The sequence below is a fragment of the Schistocerca gregaria genome, chromosome X, assembly GCF_023897955.1.
Source record: "Schistocerca gregaria isolate iqSchGreg1 chromosome X, iqSchGreg1.2, whole genome shotgun sequence".
In the NCBI taxonomy this organism is placed as follows: domain Eukaryota; kingdom Metazoa; phylum Arthropoda; class Insecta; order Orthoptera; family Acrididae; genus Schistocerca; species Schistocerca gregaria.
In genome coordinates, this window is record NC_064931.1 from 785,728,042 (window position 1) to 785,750,922 (window position 22,881).

Here is a 22,881-nt window from a genome sequence, read left to right on the forward strand (position 1 = left end):
TGGCTTGACTTTTTTGGGTTCATAAACATTTTGTTTTTACTTGTTATTACTTTTATGTTGTAATTTCATGTACAGACACGTTCCACGACCTTGGAGGACTGCTCCTCAATTTGGTCTCACGGAACTTGATGTGTAAATAAATAAATAAATGTCTTACCCTGGCCTTGCGGGCTAGTGTGGCTGCTCTGTTCTAGGCGCTTCAGTCTGGAACCGCGCGACCGTTACGGTCGCAGGTTCGAATCCTGCCTCCGGCATGGATGAGTGTGATGTCTTTAGGTTAGTTGGGTTTAAGTAGTTTTAAGTTCTAGGGGACTGATGACCTCAGATGTTAAGTCCCATAGTGCTCAGACCCATTTGAACCATTTTTACCCTGGTCTTCACGTAGCCCACATTTGAACCACGTGGATAACCTTTGGAGAATATTTGCAAGGCGTGTTTATAGCAATGGAAACTAACTGAGGCCGAATGTGGGCTGAAAACAGCGATACGAGAATAGTGGGCGACAATTTCGTTGTAAAATCTACAACCCCTAATGAAATTAATGCCGTAGATAATTTTTGAGGTAAATAGGAAGAACAGGGGTTGGAGGACATCGAGTACCTTTATAACAATTTCCATTCAAGAAATTCGAAAGCCTTATTTTGCAGCTTGTGTTACGAAAGTAACTGTATAATTCTGTAATGATTGTTTATTTCCTACATGTATCTACTACGTTATTAATAAATTCGATACATGTTTGCTTTCACATTGTACTACTACTTTCGTAGGAGCCTAGCATTTATGCTGATTTCCACTACTGTACATACTTTGTGGATACTCCGTTATTACTAATTGTATTACTGACGTCTCTTAGTGATACTACAGGACTGTATCCAGCCATGGTTCACATCGGTAACTGTGGTTCAAGGTATTTGTAGCAATGTATTACACATTCATTCCCCCACCATATCTGCTAGGTCTGTGCAGCTGACTACCATGCAGAGAACCCAGATTTGATTCCTGGTACTGCCAGGAATTTTTTCATGGTGGGAGGACTGGTAAGGAGTACACTGAACCTTGTGACTCCATTTGAGGAGCTATTCGACCAATTAGTAGAGTCTTCAAGGTCAAGACACCCGAAACGACCGACAGAGAGTGGTGCTGACAACAAACCACTCTGTACCCCATCCAGTGACACAAATGTCTGAGGATGATACAGCGGTCGGTCGGCCGGATTGGCCCGTCTAGGGTCAGAAGGCGGAACTTAACTATTTGGGCATTCTTTCCTCGTGCTGTGTACAGCAAGTATTTGTATTTAGTAAACCTCAGTCTCCATTGGGGAATAACATGAGGGACTCGAAACCTACCTCAGATTAACATTTGGTAATGTGTGGTAAATTGTTATGTCGTCATGTGATCCATCATAAAGAAATGATGTTGCAAGTATGCTTGGCCTCTAATTTGTTTCAGTATTAACTATGATAACTCTCCGTTCTGCTGTCACTAGCAGCTGGCTAATGGAGGTCAAAATTTTTCAGAGTTGCTTCTGCACTTATAGTGGCCCATGTTAGTGGAGGCGCCACTAGCTAGAGTCTGTGCCTTAATTTCCTGAGTGCGTTTTTTGACTGCTGCAGTGAAATAAGTTGTAAGAGGGTGGTGTTTGCAATGTTGTATAGGAATTTGGCGCTTCAGATACTTCAAGTTTTTTGAATTTTCCTCTCCAAACAGTGATGACAAACTCATATACGCTCTAGTTGTTTATCAACAAACACGACTTTCTTCCTTAGTGAGTATTGTATCCACACTTACCATACATTGCTTGACAGCTGCATACCTGTATCATTGACATTTAAAACATCTCAATGGATTACATGTGTAAGGTACTCTCAGGCGAATGGAAGCTAATGTAGCAAGATTACTTTTAATTTCACTGTAAATTTTAGGCAGTGTTTTTCAATTTTATACACTCTAAGACAAAGAAAACGGCGCACCATGAAGGACGTATGCAAATTGGTCACAAATTGATGTCATACAGGTATCAAAGGAAAATACAAAATTGTAAACTTTGGCGGTCGATGGATTAATGTGTGATATTGCAGCGCAATTTCACCGTGCAGCTGACAATGAGAGTAAACAGAGGTCATGTCGATACTAAGACATAAAGTCTTCGCGAATCTCATCCTACATACCCTGTTGGCCAGTAACTACGTCACGTAGACAGGTATATGAATAACATACGCTGATGTTAGCATTTGAGAGAGGATTTGTAGCTAAGCTCAAAGAAGCCACTTGATGTAATCGGCGAATCGCTCGACATAAGAATAGAAGCGATGCTACTACTTGATGATGTTAGCACGAATGGGTGAACCATGGCCGAACACAGTGTCAAGAAGGAAGGGGTCGACCTGGAGAGAGGACAGAACGAGAGCACCGATCAATCGTCAGAGAGGCACCCAGAGCCCTGGATTCATCATTATCATAGATCCGACTTGCAGCTAGTGCTCACTATTAATAGGGGACTCACAGAAAGGAGGCGGAGCTCATGACGCCACTGCACCGACTACCGTTGGCCTCTGTACAGAATCAAGTCTGTTTGCAGTGGTGTCGGGAATATTAAGCCTAGAATCTCATTGACTGGAGAAGAACAGTCTTCAGTGGAGCGTAACACTTCGAACTGGGCCGTGATGACCAGCAAAGACATGTCTGGAGACGCCCTGGTAACTGATGATGTAGAGTGCCATTTCATCATCGCACAACCCCGTACAGCACAGAGGTACGTTGACGATATTCTACACCCCATTTTGTTTCCCATCATGACAAACCACCCAGAGCTTCAATTCCAGCAAGATAATATCGCCCGCGCACAGTGAGACTTCCTAATGCTTGTCTTCGTGCTTGTCAAACTCATCAGCAAGGTCGTCGGAATTCGAACCAGCTGAGAACGTTTGTACCATTATGTGCATGGTCCTCATACCAGCTAGGGTTTTTGAAGATATAAAACGCCAATTGGACATAATTTAGCACGACATCCCTCAGAAGGAAATCCAGCAACTCCGTTGGTCATTGCCAAGGCGAATAACTGCTTGTATAACGGCCAGAGATAGACGAACGCGTTATTGACTTCCTTATTTATTTTCTATACATATACATCAGATCTACCGATTTCCTTCCCATTCTGATAATTTTTTAGTGGTTCGTGGCTTTTTATCTTGGAATTTATATTTGAAAATATTTTGAAACCACAATACATGCTGTGCCTCTTGACTATAGGTTTCCATCAAGGAAACCTTTGACTGGCAGACATGTTGAGAAAAACGACCCGTTTTTACATGGACGACTTTATCACGTTATAGAATCGCTAGTTTAAATATATTCTGCTATAATGTACCTGTTAGGTTATTTTTTATTGGTCAAAACTAGTATAAAAAAAACAGAAATTGCCATCAGGATAGCAGCTTCAGTGAATTCGAAATACAATCCTACTTTGATGAACGCTGGAAGTTCGCTTACACTGAAGTTTAACACAAACGCTACAGTTATCTGGAGCTCACCAGTCACTGTCTTCATAACATATCTAACATCAGTGATGCCCACTGTATCTCATTCTTAAGCTGCTCTATGTCAAGTGAAGTAATAGAACATGTTTTGCAGCTCCATCGTGATCATGAGCACAATTCAACGGGAGCAGTGCCCCAAATGCTCGAGGTGAAGGATCCCTCAGGGGACCAAAATGAACCATGAGAAAGACAAAGGATAATTCAAATGGACAGCTCAAGTAAAATTCCAGAATGAGTTTTCACTCTGCAGCTGAGTCTGCACTGATATGAAACTTCCTGGCAGATTAAAACTGTGTGCTGGACCGAGATTCGAACTCGGGACTTTTGCCTTTCGCGAAAGGCAAAGGTCCCGAGTTCGAGTCTCGGTTCGGCACACAGTTTTAATCTGCCACGAAGTTTCATAAAGTAAAATTATTGTATTACAGTATACTAATATGTTTGTTCGCAAGTTTGCTTGGAATGGTCGTGGTTAACAGCCAAGTTCCAGTCCTATAAACAGGCCTCTGAATGAGAGGTAAATTGATTACAGTTGGTGCCGATAACTGAGAGCTGTACGATACTGTTTCAATTCCCTCAGCAGACCACCGTAGGTTACAAGCACTGTGCTTCAAAGCTGGTTAACGGCAGGCATACGCTTGCCATAACTGTGGTCGTCTGCCCCGAAGCAAGCATGGTCTAGTGTCGCATGGAATTGCTTGCTAGGTAAACGGTTGTGTAGAGAAAGATGATAAGAATTGTATAATTCGATTACAAGATTATGATCGACAATTTCTCTAACCAACTAAATTTTTCTGGTCGCTTACACTACAGGTGGTTTGGAAGCCCCGAAATAGATATCTACTCATACGAGCGTAGAGAGTTTTGGCCTGCAATTCCAGATAGGTAAGCAGTGTTTTCAATCTACTTCGAATCTGGTGACCACCCTGCCGCGGTCGCTGTAGGTCGTCCAACACGGAGGTTTCCTAAGTTGACCGAGTAACGTCTCAAAAATCCAGTACGTTTCCCTAATGACTATTAACATTCACGCTGTTTCGGAGAATAACTTGCAGGTGCATACAGAAATAAACCTTCATCCGTGTTTACCTTCTCTAACGAATCCCTTAAAATTAAAACTCATTCATTACGAAATTCTATGATGACGTTTTTCCTCTGTTTCGACCACAGTTGGTGTTATTTAGCACTACATTGTCTTGAAACTTTTTACAACCGTTAAGTACTATTAACCAGTGGCGTAGCGTGAGGGGAGACTTCGAGACTTAGTCTCCCCTGTATTCGTGCTTAAGAAAGATGCAATAGTAATTAATAACAAAAATATAAACAACTTTCTACTAAGAGCACTAAATGTGCGAAGACATCAGTTTTGTAGCCCGCACCGCCGCATCCTGAGTATTGGTGTATCTGCGTGCTTGAGACTCGACTGCTCTGTCTTTGCCTCCATTCCCTTACCTGGCTGTGTGCGCCTGAGAGTTCTCGGATCCCCTCCACTTCCCATCTACCATGAAGGCCGGTGCGCTGCACTTGCTAGCACGTATCGAGACTAGTCTCTGCCCCTTCTATGCTGGCTTTTACCACGGAAGTGAACAGTCGCGCGGTTTGTGTCCATAGACATTCTTGTGTGATTTTAGTGCATATTTTCGTTGTGTCGCCAACATGAGTGACCCAGCAACTGAACACCACATAGAATTTTTATTAATTGTAATTGTAGGAATTACTAGCTCAAGGAGAGCAGTTAATCCGAGACCATCTGTCATGGTGTTCAACCTTTAAAGAAACGTCTCCAGATATACTGAATGATGTAATAGAAATGATAACTCTGGCAGTTAATGAGAAAATAAGACCTAAATTCAGAACTGCAATCTCATTTCGATTCAGGCTGATGAAACATTAGACGTATCATGCAAGAGACAAATGAGTATAATATTCAGGTACTGTATTGCAGACAAAATTGAGGAAAGATTCGTGCGATTTTACGATGTTTCTGGAGATAAAACTGCTGAAGGCATGTCAAACATTATTCATGCAGTACTGAAAGAATGGAATGTGGAAGGAAAAGTGGTTAGTCAAACATATGATGGTGCTTCAGTAATGGCAGGCAGAGGAAGAGGACTACAACAATTGGTGAAGTAGTTCTGTCCCTATGCGCTGTTTATTCATTGTTACGCACACCAACTGCATTTGGTATTGTTACATGCCTCTAAAATCATACGACAAATACGCATGTTTGTAAGTGATCTTACTGCATTCCATTCGTTTTTCAGAAAATAATCAAAACGAACTGTATTGCTAACTGAGACAGGATTTAAACTGCCACATGCAAGCAACGCTCGCTGGAACTTCCGTTCCAGGGCATTTTAAACATTTAGTCATTTCTCAGGCATATATAGTGTTTTTAATTATATATTTGATGATACAGACTCTCAGTGGGACCCATAATCTTTGAGCTGTGCTGTGGGAATGAAACGACGGATGGATGATCCTACGTTTGTCTACTTGCTTTGCTTCTACAGAGAGTGCTTTGTTTATGTTGATCATCTCTTTAATGTCCTTCAGTCAAAATCTGTCAGTATAACTGCTTGCCATGACGAAATAAGAACTGTTTTCAGAAACTTACGACAATTAAGAAGGAAATAATTCGTTGATGAATGCATAAAATGCAGCTTGTGTTTGAATGGCAACTTATTATTCTGTGACAGTCAAAAGACATCTCTCAGGGCACTAACCTACAGATACTGGATTTGCAAATTGTTCAGACGGAAATAAGGTTTCAAGACTTTCCCCAATTTCAGTTTGTTGAACTTTTCACCGAAAAGTGTTTCCCGAACTATAAAAAAGAATTCCCAAAGTTGTAACCGCTTCAATTATTAGAACAGTACCCTTTTTTCAAACAATAACAACTTGAAAATGAACTGTGTAACATATAGACTGATGAGAAAAAAACACTTATCTCCAAGAATCCTCTTAAAGTACATTGTCAACAATGATTTAGACTCCGTTTATGAAGTTCTTGCGTTTGGTTGTGACCCTACCCGCAACTTCAGTAAGCAGTGAACGAAGCATGAGTACTCTTAAACGAGTGAACAATTATTTAAGGAATTCAATGTCCAACATCCGGCTTTCGTGTTTGAGCACGTTAGCAATAGAAAAGACATTAATTGGAGAGCTATCCAGTGATCAGATCTTTGTAGACCGAGTTATAGACTTATTCGTGGAAAGAAAAGACAGGAGCATTGCACTTGTGTACAAGAAAGTATAAGTGCTTCTTCTCTTGCTGCTGGAGTTATACAAATTTGTCATCGTTTCTTGAACAAGTTACTATTTTTTTTATTTGTGGCGGTGGTAGTAGTAGTTGTAGTAGTAGTAGTAGCAGTAGCTGTAGTAGTAGTTGTTGTTTTATTTGACGCGTTTTGTTTCATTTCTTTAAATTATTGTTTAGTGTACTATTTTGTCTCCCTATAACAATTGCAGTCTCGCCAACATTTCCAACCACGCTACGCCACTGGCATTAGCAAAACATAGCTTCCTGTTGTCATGTGGTTATGATCTGTTTGCAGTTGTTAACGTGTTCGGTAACTATATCAAACCAATGTGAGATAGCGGGCATATTTATTTCTGTGAAAACTCCAATCCTGTCTGCAGATATAAAACATGGAAAACCCCTTTTAAGTAAAAGGAAGGTGAATATTTACATACAGTTATATTTGAGATGTCTTCTGGGGTGACAAGAAAGCATTCCTCTCACCATAGCAAATCGAACAGTATGGAGTGTCATGTGACTGGGATGTCATCGGACCTCGCACTAGCCACTGACGTCACATCCGAATGCAGGGTGAGAGAGATGCTCTTTAACAGCAAGTCTTGGCTCGATCATATGGTGGGAGCCCGATCATGAGGCCTCCTATCTTCGAGGTCAAGCGGGCATTAAGCTTTTAACAGGCCACCATAACTTGTCAAGGGTTCACTGTGAACACCTCAATTTGGGGTCAAACACTACCAAGAGTCAGATGTAGTGGGCAACAAGGTGTCGATGAAAGGAGTCGCCAGCTCCATCGATGTGTAAACGAGCTACAGTGCAGTAAATCGTACGCCAATTCATTGCTGGACAGCTACTGGTGAGGAGTCACATCGTACAGTATGCCGTCCTCACATTACTGGATACAAAAGGTACCACACCAAATACGTACCTTGGCTTATCATTTATATCTCACAGCACAGAGTTTAGCACGAGCACAGGGACACCTCCACTGAACGCTAGAAACATGATAAAAAGTTGCCTAGAATGGTCAGTTGCCCTACACTTTGGTACGCACTAGTGTCAGCATATGTAAAAATCCACACGAGATGATGAATCACACTTGTCATCAGGGCATCATTTAGGTAGGTAGTGGAGGTCACCTAGTATGTGCAAGTGGAACTGCCTTAAACTGGTTATGGTTGGGTAACAGAAACCATATTTAGCATTTATTGTCATTATGACAGTTTCTATAAGCAATTTCCCCTTACGTCCTTTCAAGGATTTCAGCATTTCTGCAGTGCCCTTCAGTGCTTTCAATAGATAGAAACTTGATTTTTCGAAACTTTGCTTCTTTCACTCTTTTCATAATTAAGAATTCTTCCTATCTCTTTCTATGGATGTTCTTCATATCCTCAGCTTTACTGCCATTAGCTTTTCCTGTTCTATGCGTTAAAAACGATTAAGGAGGAGCGCTGTTGTAGTGTGTGAATATTAGAGAACATGTTCAATGCTGACGTAAGCGTCAGACACGTTCGTAAATGTCTTTCTTGATAACAATGTCTTTCCTCTTTTGTTGCAATTGTTGGATGCATAACATCGAGTTAGAGGAAGGCGTTCACAGATAAGAATTTCGTGAAGATACAGACAGGCAGTGAGAAAAGTCTGGGTCAACAGATAGAAGGACATACTCGGGCATAGAAGCAGAGGTAGAAGAGTATCAGAGAGTGTGTAAGTTGCCTGGGTACCTCTAATAATATCCTATTTTCGGTCCCTCAGTTCTACATTGTCACTATGCTCAATCTTCCTAATACCTTTATTCTGCCTAATTGCGGCCATCAACAGTCACAGCGCGTTTAGTAACGCTTAACCTTCGAGCAGGCTCCCCAAATTTCCATTAGTCGAGCATACGTGGGGGTATATTATACCCCACAACATAATTTACATAACACGATCTCAGGCTTTGGAAAAATAGTGTTTATTTTGAGAATACTTACAGAGTATTTTAAATGTATATTTTTTGTGCACATTTTTGATTATTTGAACTTTTTGTAGGATAAACTTAAAATGTTTCAGCAGATCTTAATACAAAGTGTTTCACCTGAGGTTTACTTAATTTTTTTCCGTGTTGTGCGCTACATTACTGCTACATCGTAAGGCTCATGGACACACATAACTGATCAACACTGTCAACACCCCATCTTGTCATGTTGTAGTCTAATATTATTTCAGGCTTGCTTGTTTTATCGTCGCTGGCCGCGGTATCCGCGGTACCGCGCTGCTGCTATGGTCGCAGATTCGAATGCTGCCTCGGGCATGGATGTGTGTGATGTCCTTAGGTTAGTTAGGTTTAAGTAGCTCTAAGTCTAGGGGACTGATGACCTCATATGATAAGTCTCATAGTTTGTTTTATTGTCAAATATTTGTAGTCCTCGCACCGTGGATAGGAATATTACGGATTCAGTTTGCTTTAGCATGGACTCGTATGATGTTAGAGTGAAATCCGAAACTTGATGACCCAACTTTTCGATTTTTGCACACCTGAATTTCAACAATTATTCTTTTGTCCTTTCCTAGTGTGCCGATAACGTGAGCTGGCTCTTGAGGACAGTTGTTACCAAAGGGTAACTGGTGTACCAGTTATCAAATGTGATGTTCCTGTCAAGAATCAGACGCATCGCTACGTCACGTGGCATGTCTGAAGTCTGATATGCGCCATCGTCTTGTTCTCCATAGTATACTACCAAGTTGCATGTAAAAAATATTTAGAAACTTCCATATTTTGGGAATATATTGTATGAAACAGCAGATCCCTCGGAAAACCTCTAGTTCCTTATCAATAATCACATAGATCAATAGGTTGTATGAATTTCTTGAATTGAAAACAAAAGGCTGCAAGAAATGGCAGCTTCTTCAGCTCTTGCGGCCTTCTCATCAAATTACAAGGATCGGAGTAAAAACCAAAATCTCTTGTAACTTACACATGCTCTTAGAACTTGCACTTCCGTTCCATCTGTGTTCCACAGCTTGAGTGCGTTAATGTGATGTGCTTCCTATATTCCAAACAGATATTAAGATTTCAATAAAGCAACATTTTCAGTTCATGATGTCTTCATTGCAGCTCTATTGCGAGAGTCCTGTGATAATTCACTTTTCTTCAGTATATCCAACTTCTTATGAATGACCATATTATGTGTCATACTCTTGTTAATTACTTTATGAAAAGCAGAAATTTCGTTACTCAGTTCATCTGCACTGCTAATAGGACCAGGAAACACTTTCACTACGGTGTAATCTTATTTATAGGTTTACTCTGGTTGAAGTATTTGTTTCCTCTTTGTAACGTTATCTGTGTCAATAAAATACTCCTATTTCCATATTCACTCAAATCTTTACTGTCACATTCAATAATAGACAGGACATCTTGTTCAGAACCACTGCGATGCTCACTGCCTTCAATTACTTCCCCATCCTCGTCGGATTCACCACCGCCAATGCCACGCAATTCATGATCTGATTCAACCAATACCTCCGACAACCACTACCAACTTATGGATATTTCTTTCGACGTCATTTCAAAAATGGCTCTGAGCACTATGGGACTTAACTACTGAGGTCATCAGTGCGCTAGAACTTAGAACCACTTAAACCTAACTAACCTAAGGACATCACACACATCCATGTCCGAGGTAGGATTCGAACCTGCGACCGCAGCGGTCGCGCGATTCCAGACTGTAGCGCCTAGAACTACAAAACAGATAACAGATCATCCTATGCCAAGACAAGCTTTTCCACAAAAATATCGCGTTGGTAGTTCAATTGTTCAAATGTGTGTGAATCCCAAAGGTACCAAACTGCTCAGGTCATCGGTCCATAGACTCACACACTACTTAAACTAACGTATGCTAAGAACAACACACCTGCCCATGCCCGAGGGAGGACTCGAACCTCCTGTGGGAAGGGCCGCGCAATCAGTGACCTGTGAGCCTGTAACCGCGGGGCCACTCCGCGCAGCTCCCTGATCAAGTAACTAAGTAATCAGTTCTTTCAAACTATGGATCTGGAGCCAATAACTACCCACATTTGTGTGTACGTAACAAATACGCATTTATTTATAGGAGCGTAACTGTGGGTGGGGTACTGTATACACCAACAAAGTTCAGGCAACAGATTCTCGGAAACACAGGCATACAGAAAGTGACACAGAAAAACGAACTACAATAATCGATAGTCGAGACTAGAAGAGAGGAATGGTTAGCGTGCCAGTGATCTCTGACAAACAGCTGTGTTGCCACTAGCAAAAAACTAAACATGTGGTAATCTGTAAAGCAGTGCGTGTGCTCAAGGGTTAAACATTAATTTTTTTAAAAAAATAGTCACATACTATCATTTTTATATGAGCTCTTACGAGAAATCACCTATATTTCCTTTCTAGACATGAGACAGTGACTGATGCATCGAACTCCAGCTAACATGGCATCTGCAGCGCCGTTAGTAGAATTCTACTTTACCATTGTCATTAAAGCACACGTGACCATTTTAAGAAAGGACATAAATCAGTCAACAATACTACGCACGATCTGAACATCATGGAGCTTGACTACACATACTCTCTAATTAAGTGGGATGTGTTCATGAACTTCCAACTTAAGAACTGGCCCGCGAAGGTAGTAAATGCGAAACTTTTTAAGTTCAGTGTAATATGCATATAAAACAGTATATTCACATTTTACCCATATATACAACAAAATTTCCGAACATGAAATCTTATGCCTCGACAAATCTTGATATCTGAGTCTTTGGATTTGTAGTCCAACACTTACTCAGATACAAAGCCACATCTGAACATCATATGTAATCAAAATTTGTAAGAGGATAAGAATTTCATTGTATTAAGGGTAAAATATTGGACAATTTGTTAATTAGATATATCCACATTTTTGTAATAGTACAGAAATACTTATTTATTGTTATTTGTCCTACGGATGAAACTAGTACAGTAGCTTGTATAACTGATATCGGATAGGTCAGTACAACAATATATACAGCACAGTCCATCTTATCCCAAACCTGGTAATCTGAATGTTCAGTTAATCCGAACATGAAAAATGTTAGTCTAAGTGCGGGAAACTGTATGGTAAACTGCTGTACATACACACTATTTTAATTTAAACAGTACAGTAAACATGTATTAGAAAAATTGGCAAGAAAACATGAGGTTTAAACAATGCATAACAATGAAAGAAAAGCTGCCAAACTTACTAAAATACAGCGTCCATTATATCCCTACTTTTTAGATGACAAAAACTCAGTCATAATTCCTCAGTGCTGGGGTGAGATGGCACTTTATCAGTCAAAAGGATTGCATGGGGAGGCAACTTATGTTCCTTAGAAAACCTTCGAACAGAGGGAGGAAACTGTCCTTGAAACCATTCTTTGAACAGCTTACCATCCATCCATGCGTTTTTCTGGTTGCGATAATATACGGGCAGAGTCTTCATGTTGCAGTTCTTAAAAGCTCTAGGCCTAGCAGATTTGCGGATCAGCAGTGTTGTTGCACGCTAATAAAGTCACACGATCTTTGTACGTTTTAAAACAAGGAGCATGGTCTTCTGTTTTTGATTCTAGGTTTTTGTTGAGAATGCCCTAACATTAAGGTCAGTCGCGTCAGCGTTATAAATTTGTTGGGGAGCATACTTTCTCTCTCTTAACATTTTTTCAAACTTACCCAAGTATTCCTTGGATGCATCACAGTCAGAAGAAAGCTTCTCTCCAGTAATTGTTAGCTGATAGATTCCACGAGGTTCTTTGAATCTGCCCAACCAACCTGTACTCACACTAAAAGACTCATCACCACACATTAACCAGTTGTCCATTCAAAGGAGTTCCCCTTTCTCTTTCCTGCCAAACCAAAGGAAAAGAGCTCCATCCAGTTTATCGTACTTGGACTGTTTCGTAGTCTACCGAATTTCGAGTGTTTTTCCTGAAGTCGTTGCACAGGACAGTTCAAGCTTCACTCGGTTCTTCTTCCAATCGCAGATTGTTGCTTTACCAATAACCAGTTCCGTTGCTGATTTAGATACATTCTCACCATTGTCTATCAGCTTCAAAGCATTCAGTTTTTCTTTGACAGTTAAAGTTGTATGTTTCCGTTTACTCATGACGAAAATACGTACACCACTACACCTGAACGATTACAATACAACTGTTGCGTGTGCCAGCGATCGATAACTAACATAACCAAGCACTTTGCGAGCCAATGGCAGTGCACTGACATCAGACACTACAAAGGTCTTAACGATGCACAACAACAAGGGCAGGGAGTGAGAGTGATCCATAGTATCCACACTTGTTCCCATTTGTTACCGTGGTGTACGTACTTACTTGCTTGGTATACTTCATTCTAGAAGCTCGTCACCATAATTCCGGCTAATCTGAACAAATCGGTAATCCGAACATGGTCCAGTCCCAATTAGTTCGGATTTATGGGACTCTACTGTATTACAACATAGACAGTGTGAATATCATACAGCATTTTCACTAAATTTTATTAAATGCTCTTTGCAAATAGAAGACATGGGCATTATGATATTGGTAATGTTATTTTTACCTATATACACAGATCCTAATAGCTATAATATCATTCAATTTATCTTTTTTCTTATGTGCTGTGTGAGTGGGCTGGATGACTTATCTATTGAAACAGTAGCATTTTCTAATTCATTTACTGTTATTTCTAGATAACTTAAGGTGTGCATGAAAATGGCTTAAGTGATGACTGTTTTGATATACTTTTGTTTTTTATAACAGGGAAAATTCCAAAAATTTGTGCATGGTGAAAATAGTGTTTTAATAAAAGAGATTTCACGTTCATTTTTAATTTATTGCTTCCCGTATGACTACCATTCAAGAATGAGGGGTTCATTATGTGCGCCAATGATTTACTGATAAGGTTACTGCAGTTACAAAGGAAAGATTTGGTCTTGTCCAGTAGACGACCTTTTTTCTTTATTTTGCTGTCAATTATTTTTTCTATCTCAGTTTCTGATGATAGCATTAAGAATAGTGTGTCAGGGCATAAATTGGCTTCTAATTTTAAGAGACGATTGTTCTTGAGGTGGACAGGTCAGGTTATTAACTGTTTTTGTGAAGTAGTGATTGAATTCACCTGCTATTTCTTTTTTACTGAAGAATCGTTTTCAGTTTACTTTTACATTAATGTCACTTGGTTGTCATTTTCTTCTACCAGTGTTCATATTAATGATTTGTCATATGCATTTGCTTTTATTTTAGAGTTGTTTGAGGATGTTACCATTTTGTGGCTTTTTGGCTACACTAACTATATTCCTAAATATCTGCTTATATGAAGTAGGTATTTCTTATATTCTCCAATACTGTGAAGTTTAGTTTGGCTACAGGAGACAAGTTCTGTTTCCCTTTGAGATGATCTGATGGTTCCTACGGTGATCCAGTTGGAGAGTTTTCTGTCCCTGCTTATACTTTATGTTTGTAGGGGAAGTGACAGTTCACATAATAGCAGAAGATTTCTAGGAATGTGTATATTTGCTGCATACAGTTTGAGCCACATATAGAATTTGCCAGCTGTTTTTATTGAACTTTCCTATCTGTACACCATTTTTTTTGTGTTGGCGTATGATCATCGGCACATTGACCTGTATAATTAATGCATTGTGGTCTGAGAATCCTAAATTTTCTGAGGATACTGTGCAATTGTTATTACTTATAACTTGGTCAAGATAACTATTACTATGGTTTGTTACTCTAGTCGGAAATTTGAGCATTAGGTCAAAGTTTTTATCTGTTCATAAAATTTTTGCAGCTTATATGGCTAGTGTCTTCTGAGAGAAAATTTGTGTAAAACCGTCACTTATTAAAATACCATAAGATTTTCCTTTAACTTATTTTTCTCTAACCAACGTTATATTTTTGTGGAAAAACACATCTTGGCATAGGATGATCTGTTATCTGTTATTATATAAACACTCTAGTCTGCAAGCTGTACACATGACAACTCTGTTTCTCTTTCAAAACTATGAGGACCTTATTTGTCTAGTGATGTGGCAGTAATGTTGTTTTTTACAACTTCACAGCTCCCTTAACCTCTAAACGTTTTTGTTGAAAAGTGACTCAGAAGTCACTTTTGTGGTAACACAGTACTTACTATTTCAAAAGATCTAATGAAATGTTCATTAATATTACTCTTTATTATGTGAAGCTATGTAACATTTTATTTTGCAACTGTTGGGCAACCCAGCATTCCAGGTGCGTTTCTTAAGAAAAAGTAAGCACCAGTACTTATCACCAGCTATTACTGATAAATGTGTAGCTCATTTGATATTCTCCCTAACTTCATTACGTTTGAAATTTTCTAACAGCAGCTTCAGTAGAGCCTAGCCCGCAAGTTCATTTCTCTTCCCTAAATTTTGCAATTCTCAAAATATTGCTACTGACTGATGTAATGGTATTATTCAAATCTCAGAATACAGATCATTCATAATACAATGTTACTGTGTCTGGTCCTAGTTGTTCTTTGTTCAGAACTGTATAATGGAATTTTTAGAATGATAGTGTGGTTCTTGGTGACATAGTTGAAATATAAAACTTGGGCTCCAGAAAATTCTTGGCAGTCTTTAAAAACAAATGAAGAGAAAAGAACAGAGCAAGATATCAGCTGTAAAACACAGAGCCTAGCATAAAAGCCATTCAAGGAATGTATTGCTATTGTTTAATCAAAATAACTTCATTGGTTAATGTCCAGATTAACTTATTGCAATACCTTTAATTGAAAACAAAATATTTCTGTATTTCAGCATTTTGTAAAACCCTCCAACCCAAGACTTGGAGCAGAAACATTGAAAAATGGCATCTTGATTATACATTCTACAGTCAATGGTTAAAGATTCTTAAAGGTACTCATCTGTATTTAAATACGATAATGATCAAATATGATCGAAGCAGACTAAATCAATTAAAATTTGTGCCGCGGCCGGGACTCGAACCCTGGTCTTCTTGCTTACTAGGCAGATATGCTACCACTACACCACCGAGGCACTATGGCAGACATAGCTGCACGAACTACTTAGGTCGAGTTCCCTCCCCAACACAAACTTTAATTCATTTTCCCTTAATATCGTCACTATTGCCAGGGCTCGCCGGTATTGGCGAGCTACCCAGCATTGTACGTAGCGGGACGTCTGCTGTACCATATGGTGATCTTCTTAGATCTTATAATTAAATGTGTCCTTTGAGACTCCCGTCTCGTTATTATCTCACGATAATGATCAAATATGATCGAAGCAGCCTAAATCAATTAAAATTTGTGCTGCAGCCAGGACTCGAACCCGGGTCTTCTTGCTTACTAGGCAGATATGCTACCACTACACCACCGAGGCACAATGGCAGACAGAGCTGCACGAACTACCTAGGTCGAGTTCCCTCCCCAACACAAACTTTAATTCATTTTCCCTTAATATCATCACTATTGCCAGGGCTCGCCGGTATTGGCGAGCTACCCAGCATTGTACGTAGCGGGACGTCTGCTGTACCATATGGTGATCTTCTTAGATCTTATAATTAAATGTGTCCTTTGAGACTCCCGTCTCGTTATTATCTCACGATAATGATCAAATATTTAAATAGTTGAACATATTGACTTATTTATTATGTATGCATTGTTCAAATTTCAAGTTATTCATATGTACTTCCTCCTGACCTGACCAAGTGAGGTAGTGCAATGGTTAGTTCACTAGACTCACATTCAGGAGGATGACAGTTCAGACCTGTGTCTGGCCACCCTTGTTTAGATTTTTGCATGTTTTCCCTAAATTGCTTCATGCAAAGGCCAGAATGGTTTCTTTGGAAAGGCACAGCAACTTCCTTCCACATTCCACATCCATTCTTAATCTGATGAGACCAATGACCTTGCTGTGTGGTCCCTTACCACAAATCAGCCACCACCTCCTGACTTCCACCTACATGAACACTAAACTAAACTTGTGCCTGTAAAATGTGAGTGTACTGAAAGCATTGTAGGAGCAAACTTTAAATAACTGTATTCCACAGATAAATTCATTTCACCTAAAAACATTTGCTCATAATAATTACACTGAAAAAGACTGTATAAAGAAATCAATCCATTTTCATACAAGGACACAGTTTTTCACTGTTTGCCAAAGAATTGAAGCTAAACGTAAAAGACCATATCACAACATGAGAAGAATTTATCTGGCTGAGTCAAGGCCAAGATATAAAGAGGATTCTAAAATTGTACAAAAATATAAAAATGAAACATTATTTCTACATTATAAAATGTATGAGTCTTGTGTTCATAAGGGCACAGTGCTTGCAAAATACACAAAATGCTAACTAACTGAAAACAATTAAAATGTTATTCATTCTTTATTAGCTATAAATGTTTTCGTATTTTGGGAATCAGTGCTACACAGCTTAAATTTTCCTTTCAAGTTATCACACTTATATTAATTATTCATAATTAGTATCAGAATTTCCTATAACTGATACCTGATACATTATCTCTGAAGTTATGCTAACATGTGGTTTTAGATTTAAAGATGAATGTAAACTGTTCAACTTTAGGCTCATATCAAGTAACATTTATTGATAATTGTTACATTTTCCAAGGTGTTATATTTTGAAGGAACAATTCTTTTTTCTCTACGAGAATGCTAAAACGTCTATGCATAAGGATAATTACGTCACAAAAATTCTGGGAACAAATTTTAGTGGTACACTTTTTTTAAAAAAACACTGCAGAGAATACAGTTTACACATTATTCCAAACAGAAGTGAGATTTGTTCTCTGATTCTCCCGATTTTTTTGATTTTTGCCTTCTCTGCTTCCCGTAGGCCATTAACCACAAAGTATTTTATACAGCGAATCTGGAAAACATATATAACCAATAATACCAGATTTGTCAAAAACTTGTTTCCAAACACAACACAGCCATTGTAACCACTCACTCTCATATTGCGTAATAATATGTTGATAACTTTATTATACAATGTTATAAAATACGTGTTACAAGAGTCAGATGTGTTGGATTCTGTGTAGGGTCGTGTTGGATGGTGTGTAGGTGACTTCTGACAAAAATACCCAGTTCCATGGATAGTTTCTACCTAATTTGGCTATCAGTAAACACACATAATAAAACTGAATTTTGTTACTATGTCACCATAAATCTGTAAGTCATTATTACTGCAGCCCAACAGACTGACGTATCCTGCTGGGTAACAGTGGTCATGAAACTGATAGGTATAAAATTCATAAATATCATGGTAAACTTTGTGACTACGTCTTTTACAGTTTCTACACGTGTTGCAACTGTTTTATTTACAAAAAATGAACAGTATTTTATGTGATGCATTGTATTTTAGTGATAAAATAAACAATGCATATTAAATTTGTCTAATCAAAGACATATTTTTATTACTAAAGGGGTTACATGAGGGGCCTGTGAATTATTACAAAGGATATAACAGTAACTGGTTTGAATTGATTTCTGTACATTTTAAAAGACATTCTTCTCGCTGAACCATTCAGTCAGTGATGAAAATCATGGTTTATTTTATTTATGTACTTATTTTATGGCTGTAGCCAGTTTTGACAGTGTCAATTACCAGAATAAGTAAATAGTTTAATATGCTGGGGAACAAGCGCTATGTTCCTGTCCTGAGTGTATAATCAAACAAACATGGTACCCAGGATTGATCCTGTGGCATACGGTACTGAAGTAGCATTGTTCCAGATAGGTATACAACATAATAATGACTGTTAGTATACGTTTCTTCAGTTTATATTTCAGCTTATTGATCTCTGTTTAAAAGGTTTCTTATGTATACATAAATAATAATGCTACTGCAAGCAACCACTTTCCCATCATCAGGTGCACTGATGAACTGATTACCTAAGAGCTCACACAGGCCAAATATATATAAGGCCTAAACCAGCTTCTAGGCCCTCAGTTCATCAGTGGACCAAATGACAGCAATATGTTTGCTTGTCAAAATATTATGGCTGTTGTAAACTGACTCCCAGACATTCACCAGTGTACTATTTCATCATAAACTAAGTTAGGAGTAATTGAAGAAACACAGTTATAAAAGCATTTGAACACAGTGGCTACTCAAAACTTGAAAAATAATTTCCCTGAGAATTCTAGGTACGAGAAGCAAGAGGGCATTCTATGAAATCCCTGATAAAATAATGTTGAGGGGGAGAGGGGACCATTTCAAGGAAACAGTTCAGATACACTAGTCATAAGCAGTAGTTTGACTGCAGTTTTTAAACATATAATTTCTGTAGAATAATATGCACATAATTAACTCACTTTGAAATGTGACATATATTAAATTTGTGGTTTATAAAACAAAATAAAATTAAATTTCAGTTCTAGGTAAAAAAACTCAATGAAAATCCCTGAAGCTTCCCTGATTTTTCCAGATAAAATGTAATCCCGCAAGAACTCCAGATATTCCAGAAGAACCACCACCCTATTGACAGACCAAAACAGAATCGTTGCCAATTATTATATGGTAAAAATTTATTGTCGTGATGAGATTTCATGTATTTCTCTGTTCTTCTATTTTAGTTTTATGAAATCATGCTGGAAATTTGACATTAAATAAAATTTATCAATAAAGTGTTTTAAGTTCTAATAAAACTATTTCTCATATTTTTTGGAAATGTGTTTAGTTGGGATATAGACCTGTAACTTTGGCATCCTTTAAGACTGAAGTGAAAAATTCCTTTACCAAGAGATGAATTAACTATTTAATTGAGAATATCTAAGTATATTCCTCACATTCCATCACAACTAAATCAAGCAACTGCTATCTATGGTGTCATGAATACATTAACTATATGTAAGCTGCACAAATGGGATCTCAGGTATTATTCATTGTGAGAATGAAAAACCTCAGTGTTCCCAAGAAACCAACCGCTCGGTGAAGGTAATAAACATTGAATATATTTAAGTAAATATGTGTTTGCACATTTTATAAATGTGATTTCTCATTAAGGAAACTATTTATCTTCATTTTCTCTCGCAGCCAGTGATACTGTATGCTGAATTCCTACATATCCAGTGTAATAACAACAATTTCTCCCAACCACATGAGATTTTGAGATTCTTGACAGACGTTTGTTTGTAAATGTTTTCCAAAAACAGAAGTGTAAGATCGCTGTTCATACATGAAAAAAACTAAGTAGTACAGAATGCCTGTGTGAAGAGAAGTGCAAGATCGGTGTTCATACATGAAAACAGAGAAATAACACAGAATGATTCCGTTACTGGTACTGGAGGCGTTTATCCTCTGTTGTTAACACAGCAAATACCGAAAACGATCAAAAGCAAAGATAATTATTTACCGTACCTGAATTGTTTTATCTGGTGGTATACAAGCACAAACTCAAATTGCTGAATTATGCCTATTTGAAAGGTTATGAATTAGATAATTTTTTTCGTTTGATTAGCCATTTCACCAAATCAGATTACTTTCAGGAGGAGCTTTATGATATAAAACTAATTTCTCGATCTCTTCCGTTTATTGCTACAAATTATCTAGTCCTTTTTGTCTTGATGTTAATGCATTTAACAGTTCCGAATATGTTGTATATAATTAACCATTAAAACTCACAGTGGGTATTACTAAAGTGACTAAGTAACGTATTCAGTTGACAAAAGTTGGTACATATAAAAACAGTGCTGCAGTATGTCTGTTTGTGACAGCAGAAATAATGATGTTGCTTTCAATCCTATCACTGATTACGCAAACCGAAAAAAATTTTGAAACTAAGAACTTTTTATGCATAAAAAACTTACCAAATACATTATTTGTACCTACCTCTATGGGTCTTAGCTCCGAATACAATCTGGTGGCGGGAATGCACTCGCGTAAGCATTTGTCTCGTATTTTAGCGTACTCCCGCATGAAGCGATCAGTCTGCAACAAACGAGACAATTATCAACTCCAAAAACTGAAACAGTTACACTTAAAAGTTATAGTGTACATGTTTCTTACCGAATCATCGTAGTTTGATGCCATAATGAGATGCAATAAGCTCCTTCTTTTGGCTTTAGGTCAATGCTTTAATTTGTTCGCCAATCTCACCTCTATAGCCGTATGTTAGAAAAATAACAGGCAGTGCTTCAACTGTTGCGCCAAAGATCGTTCTAGCAGTCATCTGCGATTACATTGCATAAATTGTATAATCTCTGGAATCTGGTAAGAAGTCAAAGTCGTCTATCCTGCGTTGAAAAGAATGTACCTTACGCAAATGTAAAATAGCTGTGAATTGTACACCTCATTTGAGTCATTGTTCCCAGTTGTGTCCCATGGTAATTCTCAACAATTACTGCCTATCGAACGCACGGATCCGTAACGATATATATCGAACGTGCAACTCAATATTGACCACGTGACTCTGTTGGTGCGAGTTATGGATACATTTTACAGCCTTCACTAGAGCAACGGCAAAAGCCGAACTTTTACTAAGTTGCAATTAATTACAAATGAAAGCAGTAACTTTACTTACATTACTCGTAAGCCACGTCTTCTTCACGCAGTATTCCTTTTCGGGTACACTCTCGCCATGTCAGTCAGAAATATTTGGAGAGTAACAAGAGGATACAAGTTTCCCCGCAATCTCAAGTTGTGGAAATACAGGATTCCTGTTTCTTTTTATCGACGATTTCACAGATTTCCACAAGCGTTCGATGTGATGTGTGTGAACAGACGGATCGTCGTATGACTCAAATTCAACACAATGATTCAAAAATTCATGTTGAAATCCTTCTTTCTTTATGGTGTTGTATGAATTAAAGCTTTCTGTTATCGCTTTCGTGCCCGGCAGTTTAAAATGCTGTATCAGAGACTAATGTTCTCTTCCTCCTTGAATGAATTCGACTTATAAAGCATTTCAGCGATTTTCTTTAAACGCCGCCAAATCCCAAAACAGGTTCAGCATCATTTTTCAACGATCGGCCTGTGGTATTTCCTAGTAGCTATATGTGATTCGTCTGTTTCGACAACCTTGTTTTGTCCACCGTCTGGAAAACACTCTAGTTCGTGATTAGGACGTAACAGACTTCTCGGTAGAAATCGTAGTAGTCGTACAAGGTGTTCGTGGACGGTTGCTTATCAGAAGCTGTCACTTGTAGCGTATGATCTGTTATCCAACAAGAAACTCAAATGATGATCTTCTGGATACATAACTGAAGCATTAGATTGACCATGTGAGACGATCGGTAGTCGAAACTGCAACGCTTTCACACATTGCTATTCACATGATAAACTATGTTACCTTGCCTAAGCAAAATCATTTATTATCATTCGCGCCACCAGAGTAGTGTGATAAGTCATCGAGTCGCAAGTTCGATATACAGGGTGAATAGCGTAGCACCGCCGATATTGCTGATATGGAAAGTGCTATTCATGTGTGGTTTTCACAGAATGGATTGGGAATCATGACTCGCATGGTAAGCCAATCAATAAATTGTAATAATAATTAGAAATTGTATTTTTTGTGCAAACATACCCTTTTTGAAATGGAACAATGCCTCCTACTATTAACTAACTAAAAGTAGGGTAAATTAGATTGTCGGTGGTTTGTGTTTTAGGATTTAGTGCGAGTCGTTTACGAGATATCCCATTTTGAAAAGTTCCCACATTGACACTTGTGCAATATCTATGGTAGCACACAAGTGCATACACAAGTTATGTGGATTCTGACCAGCAACGAGACAACTGATCGTGATAGACTGTGTTCAAAATGACTACCGGCAACAACAATACGTGTTTAGAGTCTGGCTATGGAACGTCTGCTGCTAGCATTTCAGTGAAGATGTTCAAGTAGGTTGCAGTAACACGTCTTGCATATCATCATGTGTAATTGGTATGTCATTGAAGACAGCATTTTCCAGCTTTCGCCATAGAAAAAGTCTACAGGCGTTATATCCGGGGAATGGGTCGACCAAGATACAGGTGTGCTGCATCCAGTCCAATGACTTGTAAACAATTCGAGAAGAAATGCTGTAGCATTTCGTGCAGTATCGGCTGGATAGCCATCATATTTGT

General features: G+C 38.5%; 2 protein-coding genes and 1 non-coding gene across 3 annotated transcripts in view; all 3 read right to left on the reverse strand.

Moving 5' to 3' along the window:
- The window catches only part of LOC126298539 (uncharacterized), a 305,895-nt gene that overhangs the window by 211,362 nt on the left and 71,652 nt on the right, over positions 1 to 22,881 (reverse strand). The window lies entirely within an intron of this gene.
- Positions 15,765 to 15,836, reverse strand: Trnat-agu (transfer RNA threonine (anticodon AGU)). Its single transcript has one exon. It is a non-coding gene; the product is annotated as a tRNA-Thr (tRNA).
- On the reverse strand, positions 17,423 to 20,960 carry LOC126298538 (uncharacterized). The gene is made up of 3 exons (XM_049989899.1): positions 20,827 to 20,960; positions 20,650 to 20,748; positions 17,423 to 17,685 (listed from the first exon to the last, which is right to left on the reverse strand). Exons 1-3 carry the CDS (start codon positions 20,848 to 20,850, stop codon positions 17,497 to 17,499), a joined length of 312 nt encoding a protein of 103 aa, XP_049845856.1. The 5' UTR covers positions 20,851 to 20,960; the 3' UTR covers positions 17,423 to 17,496.

Excerpts from the sequence above, each read along its gene's own strand:
- LOC126298538 (XM_049989899.1), bottom strand. The coding sequence starts at position 20,850 with ATGGCATCAAACTACGATGATTCG. Across the intron at positions 20,749-20,826 it reads CATCAAACTACGATGATTCG|ACTGATCGCTTCATGCGGGA; the intron begins GTAAGAAACATG and ends CGTTTGTTGCAG. Across the intron at positions 17,686-20,649 it reads CGGAGCTAAGACCCATAGAG|ATTCGCTGTATAAAATACTT; the intron begins GTAGGTACAAAT and ends TATGTTTTCCAG.